This window comes from Python bivittatus, unplaced genomic scaffold (genome assembly GCF_059951505.1).
Source record: "Python bivittatus isolate LINGU-HERP-01145 unplaced genomic scaffold, Pbiv_v1 ctg000480_np1212, whole genome shotgun sequence".
In the NCBI taxonomy this organism is placed as follows: Eukaryota; Metazoa; Chordata; class Lepidosauria; order Squamata; family Pythonidae; genus Python; species Python bivittatus.
The window spans coordinates 31,771,670-31,786,392 of NW_028277075.1; the positions used below are offsets into that span (position 1 = coordinate 31,771,670).

General features: G+C 37.0%; 1 protein-coding gene across 7 annotated transcripts in view; it reads right to left on the bottom strand.

Moving 5' to 3' along the window:
* Positions 1-14,723, bottom strand: part of FUT8 (fucosyltransferase 8) — a 105,934-nt gene that overhangs the window by 38,477 nt on the left and 52,734 nt on the right. For 6 of the 7 annotated variants that reach the window (XM_025165174.2, XM_025165172.2, XM_088145631.1 and 3 more), the window contains 3 exons: positions 11,005-11,119; positions 8,858-9,095; positions 6,214-6,291 (listed from right to left, as the gene is read on the bottom strand). In XM_025165174.2, the coding sequence (XP_025020942.1) occupies positions 6,214-6,291; positions 8,858-9,095; positions 11,005-11,119 (431 nt within the window). The remainder of the gene's footprint in view (positions 1-6,213; positions 6,292-8,857; positions 9,096-11,004; positions 11,120-14,723) is intronic. The other variant, XM_088145632.1, reaches the window with a different exon arrangement.

Sequence of the window (14,723 nt, forward strand, 5' to 3'; positions counted from 1 at the left end):
CCACCAATCCAGCTGTGATGCCATCTCTGCTATTTCGAAGATGCCTAAGCTGCCATTAATCGCCATTGGAAGTCTCCGCATTAATACTCTACCCTGTTTTGTCAAAGTCCAATTCTCACTTCTGTAGAGTGTCACAAAGAATACTATGGCTTGCATGATTCTGATCTTTCTTAGTATAGAAACCAAACTTAAAAATTGTGCCTTGAAGTCCTTTTGATTCCTGGCAACTGTCACCTGCATTTTCTTGGCAGCATTTTTCAGAAGTGGCTTGTCTTCTTCCTAGGGCTGAGAGAAAGGGGCTGGCTCAAAGTCACTGAGCTGGCTTTGTGCCTAAGGCGGGACTAGAACTTACAGTCTCCTGGTTTCTAGCCTGATGCCTTAACCACTACATTAAATTGGCTCTATTCATACATGCTTATTGTGTAAACTCACTACAATATAAATTCACTGATAACTGCAATCAATATTTTGTAAGCATTTAATTTTATTTTTTTTGGAATTTGATATTATAATGAAAGAAACAAATTAAAAAAGAAAGAAAAGCATTATACAAAAAGCATTTAGATAGCCTCCTCTCTTTTATTTTTTCCCATTCTTTCCTTCTCTTCTGGATGTATTCTGAACTTTAATTATTATTAATTTAAAATTTAATTTTTCATAAAGTTAACAGTGATCATAGATCTTGTGCAGCCTGAAACTCAACAGATATTAAACCTTTTTTGGAGGGAGGAGGAAAATTAAGGGATGAGGAAAACTAACCTTTTCTTGGGGGTGGGGGGATGGGAGAGGGATATGAATTAAACCTTGTTTTAGAGGGAAATGCTTTTTCATGTGCTGCAGATTCAGGGGTCCAGAGCAGGCTGTTTACTACTGCAAGGCTGGGAAAGGTCTGCTGCTAGCTGTTCTAGGCAAAAGGCACAAGTTCACCACCTCAGTTTAACTGCAGCAATGAGGGTCACTTGCCACACTGTGGACTAAGTGGGAACTCTGGTCATGTGGTATTCTTGTTCAGTCCTTCAGTTCGCTGCTTCAGTTAAACCAAGGCAGTGAATTTGTGTAGGACTGATCATGAGTTGTGAGCCTGGAGTTTAATGGTGATTGGTGATTTTTTATTATTATTATTATTATTATTATTACTACTCAATTTTATATGTGCTCAACTTTTTATCATGTGTGCAGGTTTCCTGAATTCTGTGTGCACACCTTAGAGGGAATATAGGACAGGGGGTGTTACATAAATTAGGCACCAACTGGTTCTGACAATAAATCAAGGAAAAGGGCTCACAGAGGAAATAGACTCCCTTCTTTTTATTTTTTGATTTTGGAGATGAAAGTAACTTGGGATATTGGATATACGCTAAGGTGACTGGTGTAGGTCAACAGTTGCTAACTGAAGGTATTATTTATTATTACTATTGCACAGCTAATACTAGCAGTGGTGTCATGACTATTATTTATTTCTGCCCTTATCTTTGCCACTAACTCTACTGTGTATTCTCCTATGCTAGGCAAATACAATATTCCTGCCAAAAGTTTTGTCACCAGAGTCAGGGAGGAGGTACAAGGAGGCTCTTCTGTTGCAGCAAAGTGAACATGAAAATATTCCTGTGTGTTGTTTGTAGTTTTCTCTTCAACATTTTCTTCAAATGAAAGTACAAAATTTCTGTTTCCTCAAGAAACAGAAGCTGGACAATGCTTAATTTTAACAAAGGAACAGGGCTAGCAATTTTGTCAGAACCCTTTTATTTTGGCCCCATTTTCATGCTGGGTATATCCAAGCCTCCAGCCCAAGTGCAGGTTTAAAAATAGCTCAGTGTAAGATCTCCAGTCTCTTAGTCTGGCATACAGCTGGGCAGCCAAGAAGGGCCCTATTAAAATGTATGCATGCAACCACTAGATGTCTGGATGAAAAAGCCCAAATCCCATGATGCAGTAAATGAGTTCAAGCAAGTAAAACAAAGGTGAGTAATTCTGTGTCACAGTTCAGTCACAACTGCAAAACAAATATAGAGTAATGTTTCTGCATAGTAGTATAACAACCGGTTCATGCAAACAGACCGAACTAGCTAGATAATACCAGTGCAAAGACACATGCTCAGTGTTTTCCTCAACCATAAAGATACTGCTCTTGCTCATTATAAAATGACAATCTGAGATCTTGGAGCAACCTAGCAAAACAGAGAAAGATTTTAAGAGGATTGAGGAAAAAAGCATCTATATATTTTTCATTTTTCACTTCATTAAAATTCCTCAGTCCCATTAAATCAGAATAATATGAAAGAGGTTTTGCTCCAGGTACCTGGAATTATGTACTATGAGGAGCTTGAGATACAGCGTAACACTTTGTTTCAGACTCTTTATGGATAGTCTTCCGTTAACAACAGTAACTGGGACCAGAATTTCCATTGCTAACTGTTGCAGTCATAAAGCGCGACATCACATGACCACAACACTTAATAATGGCAATCGCAGCAATCCCTACTGCCATTGTTAACCAAATCCCACCAGTTGTTCGGCAAGGACCCACCCCAATCCAAGCCACGCAAGGCTTGGTTCTTCCCAGCCCTGAGCATCGATAAGGTAAGGGACTGCTTCCTCTTCAGCTCCCCCCATCTCTGCCCTTTTGGCCATCTTGCACTCTGCCATCTCTGCTGGCCTTGCCACCCTGCACTCCATTCGCCCTGCCGACCCTGCTGCCTTGCTGCCCTGTGGTCTGCTCCCCTGCCACCCTGCTGGCCCTGCCAGCCTGTCACCCTGCGCTCTGCTCACCTTGCCGGCCTTGCCGGCCTATGCTCACTGGCCCTGCCATTCTCCAAATGGTGTGGGCCATTCTTGCAATGCTTTGGAAGGCTTCAGAATGTTTCCAAAGGCTTTCTGAAGTATCGTGAGAAGGGCCCGTGCAATTTGGAGAACAGCAGGGCCAGCAAGCACAGGGTGGCAAGGCTGGCAGGCTGGTAGGGCCAATAGAGCACATGTGGCAAGGCCAGAAGGCAGGTATGGTGAGAGGAGGGCAGGGTGGCTGGGGCTTTACACTGTGGTGCTGGGGTGGCTGGCCGCGGCATGGGGCTTGAGGTGGCACTCCTTGGCGGCGGTGCTGGGGCTAAAGTAGAGACCTGGTGGCAGCTGGCTGAGGCTGCTGAAGGCCCCGGGCCTCTACTTCAGCCCCAGCACTGCCACCAAGGAGTGCCACTGTGCAGGGCAGCCAAAAGGGCAGAGATGGGGGGAGATAGGCAGGTGGGGGGAGATGAAGCGCCCCTGCGGTTGTAAGTGTGCACGGGCTGCCAAGCACCCAAATTTTGATCATGTGACCACAGGGGCACTGCACTGGCCATAACTTTGGGGACTGGGAGTAAGTATCATTCATTCAGTGCCGTCATAACTTTAAAGCAGTGTTTCTCAACCTTGGTGACTTGAAGATGTGTGGATTTCAACTCCCAGAATTACCCGGCCAGTTGAAGTCCACACATCTGCAAGTTGCCAAGGTTGAGAAACCACTGCTTTAAACAGTTGCTGAATGAATGGTTGTAACTCGAGGACTACCTGTACTTCTCCCCCTCTAACAGCAAATTTTCTCATTGCAGGAAATTCGATATACCCAGGAGAGGGAAGATGGTAAATGGCATTTTCAGTTGACCCAAAGTCCAAAGATCCCAGTTGTAGTAAACCATCACCACCCTCCATTCTTAAAAGCCATTAAAGAACTACAGGTGAAACTCGAAAAATTAGAATATCGTGCAAATGTTCATTTATGTCAGTACGGCAACTCAAAAGGTGAAACCAATATATGAGATAGACGCATTACATGCAAAGCGAGATATGTCAAGCCTTACTTTGGTATAATTGTGATGATTATGGCATACAGCTTATGAAAACCCCAAATTCACAATCTCAGAAAATTAGAATATTACATGACATCAATAACCCAAGGACTGGAAATAGAACAATATCGGACCTCTGCAAAGTATAAGCATGCATATGTACTCAGTACTTGGTTTGGGCCCCTTTTGCAGCAATGACTGCCGTAATGCGGCATGGCATGGATGCTATCAGCCTGTGGCACTGCTGAGGTGTTATGGAAGACCAGGATGCTTCAATAGCGGCCTTCAGCTCCGCTGCATTGTTCGGTCTCATGTCCCTCATCTTTCTCTTGGCAATGCCCCATAGATTCTCTATGGGGTTCAGGTCAGGCGAGTTTGCTGGCCAATCAAGCACAGTAATCCCATGGTCATTGAACCAGGTTTTGGTACTTTTGGCAGTGTGGGCAGGTGCCAAGTCCTGCTGGAAAATGAAGTCAGCATCCCCATAAAGCTCGTCTGCAGAAGGAAGCATGAAGTGCTCCAAAATCTCCTGGTAGACAGCTGCGTTGACCCTGGACTTAATGAAGCACAGTGGACCAACACCAGCAGATGACATGGCTCCCCAAATCAACACAGACTGTGGAAACTTCACACTGGACTTCAAGCATCGTGCATTGTGTGCCTCTCCATTCTTCCTCCAGACTCTGGGTCCTTGGTTCCCAAATGAGATGCAAAAGTTGCTCTCATCAGAAAAGAGGACTTTGGACCACTGGGCAACAGACCAGTTCTTTTTTTCTGGAGCCCAGGTAAGACGCTTCTGACGTTAAAGTTTGTTGTTCAGGAGCGGCTTGACAAGAGGAATACGACATTTGAAGCCCATGTCCAGGATCCGTCTGTGTGTGGTGGCTCTTGATGCACTAACTCCAGCCTCAGTCCATTCCTTGTGAAAGTCCCCAACACTTTTGAATGGCCTTTTCCTGACAATCCTCTCCAGGCTGCGGTCATCCCTCCTGCTTGTGCACCTTTTTCTTCCACACTTTTCCCTTCCACATAACCTTCTATTGATGTGCTTTGATACAGCACTTTGGGAACATCCAACTTCTTTTGCAATTACCTTTTGGGGCTTTCCCTCCTTATGGAGGGTGTCAATGATGGTTTTCTGAACAACTGTCAGGTCAGCAGTCTTTCCCATGCTTGTGATTCCTACTGAACCAGCCTGAGAGACGATTTAAAGGCTCAGGAACCCTTCGCAGGTGTTATGGATTCATCAGCTGATTAGAGTGGGACACTTTGAGCCTAGAATATTGACCCTTTTCACACTATTCTAATTTTCTGAGATTGTGAATTTGGGGTTTTCATAAGCTGTACGCCATAATCATCACAATTATACTGAAGTAAGGCTTGACATATCTCGCTTTGCATGTAATGCATCTATCTCATATATTGGTTTCACCTTTTGAGTTGCCTTACTGACATAAATGAACATTTGCACAATATTCTAATTTTTCGAGTTTCACCTGTATGTTGCTTAATTATATCACATCTATTTTGGAAGTAAGAGCAAAACAACAGTTTCCTGAAGGTCTTTCCTGAAGGGAAAGAAAGCTACTGGTTGAATACTACTACTACAATTTAACTACTCCAGTTTAACATAAAAAAATTCTACTGATAGTACATTCCTATAATATAGTCCAATAAAGAAATTACTAAGAAAACTTTGAGAGAAAACAAGACAGAACAGACACTACTGTATATAGGTAACATATGATGCTCATAACAGAAGAAAAGGCTTAAACAAGAACTGAAAAGTACTAAGTTAAATACTGAATCCTTAGCAAATAATGAAGGAGGTCCTGTGTATTCCCATAACTTTTTTCTTTGTCTTCCAGGAGAACATTACTTATTTGTTTATTTATTTATCACATTTTTATATTATATTATATTATATTATATTATATTATATTATATTATATTATATGTAAGAATTAGATCTGCATGTTTGTAGCACGTGAGATTTAGTTCTTGTAAACAAGAACTTAGTAAACTTAGTTTACTAAGAACTAAGAACTTTAGTTCTTAGTAAACAGGAAGCAGAATCAACTGCTAGAACAAAATTTATTCCTGACAGCCAATGGAATGCTGGAGAATATAAAACTAGAAAAAAATCTATTCCTTGCTCTTCATATATACCTCAACAAGATATCATAAGATTTAAAATATAAGCAATATGTTGCTTTCAATGCTGTATTTTTGGAATAATACTGAAAAACTATCACTCCCAATTAAGCGTTTCAGAGTTTATTTCCCCTTGATTTCATCAAAGATCAATCAGACCCCTGATAGCTTAGTAAAATTAAATGCAATTTATATATATATATATAATATAGATATAAAGATAACCATGTGTACCAGCTACCTTTACATGTGTTGATGCTTTTCATTTGGTGGATCCTGCAGTCTAATTCAAGGAATCGAATCGAACCTGAAACCAAACCTGAAAACCGGTTCAGAAAGTACTGTTTCAGAGAAGCAGAGCTAAACCCAGTTCAAAAATGTCTTAAATGCCTTGAGTTCAAACTGATTATTTAAAAACTACAAACTGGTTCAAAATAGATGGTTATAAATGACAAATAATCTGTTTTCCTTTGAATCAGGGAAAAAAGTTTTCTGGGACTGCTAGTTCTCTCCCCTTATTTACACCAAAAAGTAACAATTCAACTAACTAAAATATAGGCAAATTTGGATCTCTATTAAAAAATTATGTTTCAATTGTCATCAATGCAATTGTTTTTTAGTCAGCTATCTAGTAATACAGATGATTACCCTGTACTACTTTTCTAATGAGAATCCCAAGAAGAAGGGAAAATTGTTCATACATAGTTAGATCTAAAAATATGTTGATATCTTTACTTCTTTTTTTTTTACAATGGAACACAGAAAATGAGATCTTGTTGTTTATAGTAATTGCTTATTATATTCAGCAGACTTTGGAATTCTGGGCTGGATCCTCTTGAATGCACGGCCTGGCATATAGCACGGGCTTATCATTGAAGAAAGGAAATAGGGCAGTAATTTCCATGAACTCCCCCTTTTTCTATGTTCCAGAAAATCCACTAAGCCTCCAGAGCAGCATGTAGGGGCCTAGACTGCAGTAATGGACTGGGGGGGAGAAACTGTTGAAAATGATCACAGACCTCTCCTAAGCAGAAAACTGACTCTAATCCTTACTGAACTGATTTCTACTATTATTCAAACAGCTCCTCCCTACTAGTATTCCTAAGGACCCGAAAGAACTGACTCTTTGCCCAGGCCTTTGGCGAAGGCGACTGATGCCCCTTTCTTGCTCTATGTTCCCCTCGGGTTTGTTTTCTTTGCCATCATTGTTCTTTTGCCTTGTGCTGTTTTTGTGGGTTTTTTGTACTGTTCTTTATTTTTAAATGTTTTTAACAATTATAAACCACCCAGAGTTGTTGCTGGGAGTCAGATGGCATATAAATTTAATATATTATTGTTGTTGTTATTGTTATTCCTTTTAAGCTCTTCATATATAAAACAGTTCTCTATAGTTTACTCTATAGTAATGTTCTTACTAAATTTGTTTTGATAAAGATGCTTTAGAAAGACTCTCCATTTGAATGCCTTTTGAATACCAGCAAACATATTGAATACCTCTGTTCAATAAGACTAAAAACAATGTTGAAGATTATCCTAAATGCTACTGATAATACAGATGGTTACCAGTCATAATATTCAGAGACATAATACATCTTATCCTCAGATGGCATGCACAAATAACAAAAGCCTCCTCAGTTTATCCAAAATACCAAAATCAGAGCAGCAGCCTACACAGACCTTTACTTTTAAGAGATACCTTCATAAGAAGGTTAATCATATACAATCATTCCTAACCAAAAGCCATATATAGACCATCAGGACACAATCTATAAATTTTGCAGGGCATTTAAACTTTGTGGGTTAGATAGTACATTTACAATGTTATTAAACTCTTTTTATTCTCTTGCAATGGCTCCTGAAAGCCAACAGAACAGTACTTGTACATTGCTCATTCCACACTGAAGGAAAAAAACGAACAGCATAACAGATTTACATGCACAAACAAAATTTGAAAAAGGTACACCAAAAACAGAGTTCAAGCAGGCATACCTCTTTAACTTGGGACAAAAATAAAAAAAGAATACTTCATCCTTTTACAATGACATTTATTGTATGTGTGATGAAATCCCGTCAATAATAGAATGGGAAGAGTTATATAACACTTCAGATTCAAAGGCAAAAAGGGGCTTCAGATTGCATAACAACATCCATCTGCTACTCCTAAAAGCAATTGCATCTTTATCTGGGAAATTGGTATGTCATCTGGACATATCAAAATATAATTATGTTTTTATATCCCCTGTCTTATATGCATGCTCTGGGGAATATTTGGTAATAATATTGTATCAGTGATGAGAGTGAGAACTAATTGGGTGACTAACAGGTCTATCTTCTAATCATGGCAAACAGGTTAGTCCTTTGGAAAAATCAACTGCCTAGAGCAGTTATAATATAAATACTCTAAATAGCCTTTGCTAAAATGTCTTCATTCAGTCTTGTTTGGGGATTACTTTTAATTATGAAAAGATGTTTCCCCATCTACAAAAAATACAAATACGTAAATTTTAGGGAGTACATACAAATCACCATCAAATACATAGTTTAAATGGGGTTTTCCCAGAAAATTGGGAAGGTTATGTAAAATAGAAAAGCAGCAAAATGGGCTGTGTTACTCACCTGAACTTCTGGTAAACTTATCTAGTCAACCAATAAAAACGAAAAATTCAGAGAAATGCCTATACTTCATAATAATATTCATGTTATTTTTCTCCATTTCTAATTCTTCATTTCAAAATTAAAATATCTGGTACCTTATAGCTACAATATAGAGGTATAACGTGTTTCTTCAATGTTCTTTGTTACTGAAATGGTTGATTAAAAAATTCTCTCTTAACCTATCTAATATACAATGAAGATAAATAACTGTGTAAGTCAATGACACTTACCTGACCAACGCCCAGTAGTACTTCCTGACCTGTCAGTACACGTCTCACTCACTGGCCTAAAAACAGTCTCCCAGCCTCCAGTTGCATAGCGCCAATTCTGAGATTGCAAAATCAGTGTCCTTTCAGTGCCATATGCTATCATGAAGCAGTAGACCACATGGTGAAGTTGACAACCATAACCACATCCTTTGTTGATATTGCATACTAGTTTCTTTGCTTTGCTGCAGTCCTTGGGGTTCTACGAACAATAAAGGGAACATGTAGAAAAAGTAGATGCAGAAGATTTTTTTTTAAATAAATATGAGCAAAAATCAAACAGAAAATACTATTCACATGCAGATAAGACAGCAGAGTTTATGCTAAAGTTTTGACAATGAATATGAAATATTATACACTTTCCAAATACTCTTTAAGGGGAGCCCCCAAGTACACAGATAATCAATACAGCTCACAAAGTAGATGTGTAACGTGGGCATACCAAGATATACCCTTAATTACCCACTACCTTGTATTAATTAATGCAAAACATCTATAGAGATACCATATATTTGCCTGGAAAATGCTATTATCTAATCTGTTAAATAGGTTTTTCACTGTTTTTTTTAATGCTATTTATTTTCCCTCTGTATTTCTTATTCTGTTATGTGATAGGGTAACAAAAAAAAAAGTGCTTTAGAGCTTGTTTTATCCTTGCGCAGAGGTTGTCTAGAAGACTCACAGTTATGTTTAATTTACACAAGACAAAGATGGCAATACCATTTTGCCCTTGGAATAAATACAGATATCAATAATGTCATCTTGATAACATCTGTATTTATTCCAATCTCTTTTTAAAATATTATTTCACAGGAAATCTTGACATCTATTCTTAATTTGCTTTAGGACATTTTCCTTAAATATGAAGGTACTTAGGATAGTCTTTATCTGTGTTTATCTACAAGAATTCTTATGATGTATTTATGAATTATTGCAACACAAAAATTAATCCTGCAGATATAAAGATGCTTGGAGTTAAATAGTTAATTACCAGAATATCCCAATTCATCTAAAACATATAAGGAGTGCTTCCTCAATTGGTTTTTGAGATTTACTGAAAAAATGTGAAATACTTTATTTTACCTGGGAAAGTCACTATGAAAATCTAACATGCATACCAGCACTTTTATAAACATTCAGATGAATACTAAACTGTGTCAGAAATAATTACATGAAACCAATGCTTTCCCTAGTACTAGGAATTCCAGAACCCTCCCAAGAAATAAATATTTCACATGATACAATCAAACATGGGATATCTGATAATAGAGCTATGCAGCACTTTGGATACAATTACAAAAAAGTACTTCAGAGCATGCAGAAGCATGAAGCTAGCTCCTCTTTGCAAATCTTTAAAACAGCTGCATTTTTTTTTTCCTGGAATCAAACAGTCTTCTGCTGTGGCCATGCAATTCATGAAAAAGCTTGGCCGCTTTAAGATGCTGCAGATCCCCAAATGCTCCAAAAAGCTTCCTGAAACTGAATCCAAAGCACTAAACAAACCTATATATGAAATAATGTACTCTTTGCCAATGAAGAATAAATAAGAGCTATGAACTTTTAGACTTATTTGTGAATGAATCACATATAACTTTGTACATAAATTTCCAGAGAGACTTCAGAACCCTGTAAAATGACAGTCTTTAGATCAAGTAACAACCATTAAAAGAGAAAAATTCTTCTCTATAAAGTTAATTCGGTAAAAAAGTACTCAAATGAGGAATGAAGGCTATTGATGAATCAGATTAATATACTGATTTTTATTAGCTAAAGGACTGGAAATGCAAAACATGAATATCTGTTAACCAATATCAGATCTCACCCAAAAGTACACAAATAAACTTCTGGTCACACAATAGGACTTCTCCTTTCTCTTCCCTAGTTCCATTCCCATTTATACCCTGACACTGCTCTGAAGGGTCCCCCAAAATTTTGAGCACATTGGACACAGGAGGAGGTAGGAACAGGGAAATCCATTCCACCAACACAATATATTATTTTATTCAATGAATGGGGCACACCTTTCTAAATGCTTATGGTTTTGAAAGCTGCATACATTATATTACTATATTAAGATGCCTATATAAATGGTCTTTCCACAGAATTGTTACCTGAAGATAAGTTATTCTCCTCTGCACTAACTCTGTCAAATCTTTGGCTTCTTTTTCTCGCCAAGCACCTGCTCCATCAGTCTGACTGAGGTAGAACAGATCTGTCATTACTGACCTGTTTAAAAAAGAGAGACAAGTTCAACCTTTGAGGCTAACTGAAAAATCAGTAACAAAATAAAAGCATTTCTTGCTAAACTATTGGCAAGAACTATTTAGAAGCTATATCTTAACATAGGAATAAACATATTTACTACTTTATTGCTAGAATGCCACACTGACATTTAAGAGGCAATATTACAATGGATGGGAATTCCTTCGTCTACTATACAGTCACATTCCCACATGACTTAATTTTTCCTCCTAACCATTCCAAACAGAATTCATAATGAATGAATTCTTGATGGATAGATTGCCACAATAATCATTGCTGAAATGAGTCACTGGCGCCAATACAAAATATGCACATTTCACATATTCAAGGTAACCAGAAACGTCTTCTGTTAGCTGACACCACCAAAGAAATACCAAAAGCAGGCAGAATATCAGTAACATGGTTGGCAAAACAAATACCTATGTTGTACATGTGCTTAGGTTCTTACACAAGGTTTTCTTTAGTTTTAATTCATTAATGTTCTAGGATATTGCTATTTTGTGGCCATAGCTACCATGGGATTATTTTGTGAATGGGTGTCTGTCTATTCAGATAGGCCACGTCAGGAAACAGACATTGCAAGGATTACAGGAATCCCATTTTATTGTTGTAGGGCATAGTAACAGAATATTGAAACACTTCCAGAGTTTCTCTCTTCCCCTTATACCAAATAGAATCAAGTTAGAGTTATTTTGTTTTGTTTTGTTTTCCTGTCTTCCCCTTTTCCAGGACTGAGTGGTCTTTTATTTTCCTTTAATTCCTGCATTCCTTGATCAAGATTATCTCCACAGTCCTCTACAACGGAGATCAAGAGTCCCACAACAGTGCTCTAAATTCCAGATAAGGCCATCTATCAGAACACATTAGGAACTTCTGGTTTACAGTATCAAGTCTCAAATAAGCAGAATAATATCTTCTGTAACTCCTACTAGAGATGTTACCCAACCAACCCACCAGTACAATCTCAGTATCTTATCTAAATTAAAAACTGGAATGTCAAAGGAATAAAAAAGTATCAGGCTCAAGCCACAGTAGAACAGGATTCCACTAATGTGTATTATATTTACATGCAAACCCCTAATTTAACAGTTCTGGATCGCTTATAAAGTATAATAAATAAATAAATGGCATCCATTAAAAGTGAGCCATAAATTAAAAGGAGGAGGAGGATAGATATTATAAACAAAAGGTAAACCAGTGGTATTAAAAGGTCTGGAAAAATAAATACGTTGACCCCTCTACCTAAAATGTAATAGGGAAGAGGTTTATTTCAAATTCAGTGGCAATTTATTCCATAATATACACTTCATCAAAGGCAAAAAAAGTGCTCACTGATGTCTAGTATATCTTCAGTGGGATTTGAGGACTTCCAGTTTGTTATGGTTATTTTGAATTACGATTCTGGATCCCTCCCAAACTGAGAATCTTCTTATTTTCCTACTAAAGTCCTGGCCAACTGACAGCTTTAGTTTAATTTAGAAAAGAAAAGGAAAACCTCACCACTATAAAAGCATCCCCATGATACACTAAATTTTAGAATAATTGAAATTATATGCAGATAAAACTTTAGTGGTTAAACTGAATCAGAAATTTGGGGATTTGAACCAGAGACTTGATACTTTAAATTTTTTTAAAAGCATAGCTGATTAAGTGATTCACATGAAACAAGAATTGCTCTGCTTGAAAGGTGATAAACAACTTGCAATGGATGTGCCAAAAGTTTTTAAAGAAAACAAAGATCTTCCAGAAGAAGTGACCTACCTTCAGAATCTTTACCACAGAAATAATTTTTGCGTTGTAAATATTCCTTACCCTAATCAGCAGGATTAGCCTACAGCAGCTTTAACTATAGAAAAGTTTGCATGAGATCTTATCCCTGTGGCTGGAGTATAAACTTGAAATGTAAATTGCAGGTTTCAATTTTTATTCAGTTCCATAATCCCATTGATATGAGTTTCCTGAAATTCCGCAGATATAGTATATGGGGCTACAGTCTATATTTGTCACAACAAATGGGGATCCTCAAATGGAAAATAACTACATTATAATGCTTGAAACATTGATATCCTAAATTGTAATTAATATTGATAGAATATTTTTTCTTCATTTCCAATACTCTAAGGTATCTAAATAACAGAATATGAAGAATTTAATTATAGTATGTAAATATCATTGTATTAAAATAACATAATATATCAAGATTTATAACAATACAATAAAAAGGGAAAGAAAGAAAGAAAGAAAGAAAGAAAGAAAGAAAGAAAGAAAGAAAGAAAGAAAGAAAGAAAGAAAGAAAGAAAGAAAGAAAGAAAGAAAGAAAGAAAGAAAGAAAGAGGGAGGGAGGGAGGGAGGGAGGGGAAGAGGAAGAGGAAGAGGAAAGAAAAGATCATTTTTCCTTCTTCCAGATAGTTTAGAAGTGGAAGCTATTCTAATCTGGCAGCTAAACAAAAAGGAAAACTTTTTTTTTTTAGCCCTGGATATTGATGTGAAAAAGTTTTATGACTCAGCTGCTGCTGACAAGTTTACTGCTGCAGAATTGCCTGATTTAAAGAAATTGTAGTCTTTTTAATGTATTTTTTAAAGGGGAATAGGCTGTTCTGGGTCAGGGGCAGGATACAGTTCTTGAACTGAGATTTCAGGATACCCCATCAAAAAATCCTAGTAGATGTTTTTATTCTTTTAGTTTATTTTTTTAGTTTTCCATTTAAATGTATTTTTCTATATCTTTTCTGTTTTATAGATCCTGTAATTCATATTCTTCAATAAGAAAAGGATCTCCTATCTAGGGGGTAGGTTGATCAAGTATACATTGGTGCAAATCTGTTGGGATTATATTTTTTATTTAAAAAAGGCTCAACATTTGTGATAGAACAAATATAAGTAATCCAGAAGGATATACTCTAATACTGGTGTTTAAAATATTTTACTGCATTTATTCATTCTTATGGTCCTATTAAGGATTTTCCAGAAATAATACAGACATACTTAAGGTTTTACTTGGGCTGTGGATCAAATAATTACAATTGAAGATTTTAGTCAGTATTATTCCATGTGGTCAAGATTTACTGGACTGAATGGTTTTTTTCTTATATAATGTTTTTGTTGTTTCCCTTTTTTTCTGTTGCTTTGGGGAGGGTGAACCTTTTTAGTTCTACTTTTCCTGTCTTTTTGATTATTAAAGTCATATGCTTTTTAAAAAAAATCCTTGGTAGGGTCTGCAAAATTTGATGACAAGATCATGGGACAGACTGTGTTAAATAGATGGTCCTATAAGTTGCTTGAGAAAGGCTTTATACACTACCGGGACTGTCTTGAATTGGACTTAGAAACTAAAATAGCAATCAGTAAAGTGACATGGGGATAATATGAACCTTGGATATAAATCCTGATATAATATCAACTGTTAAAAAAAATTATCTCAAACAGCTGCATCATCTTCACATTTCATACTGTTCTATTTAAACAAACTTTTATTTAAGCCACAATAGCTAAACTGAAATTTTATGTAATCTACTCATTTATTTTAAAGTCTTTAATTATTCTAGGATTATTCAAAGTAATACCTACA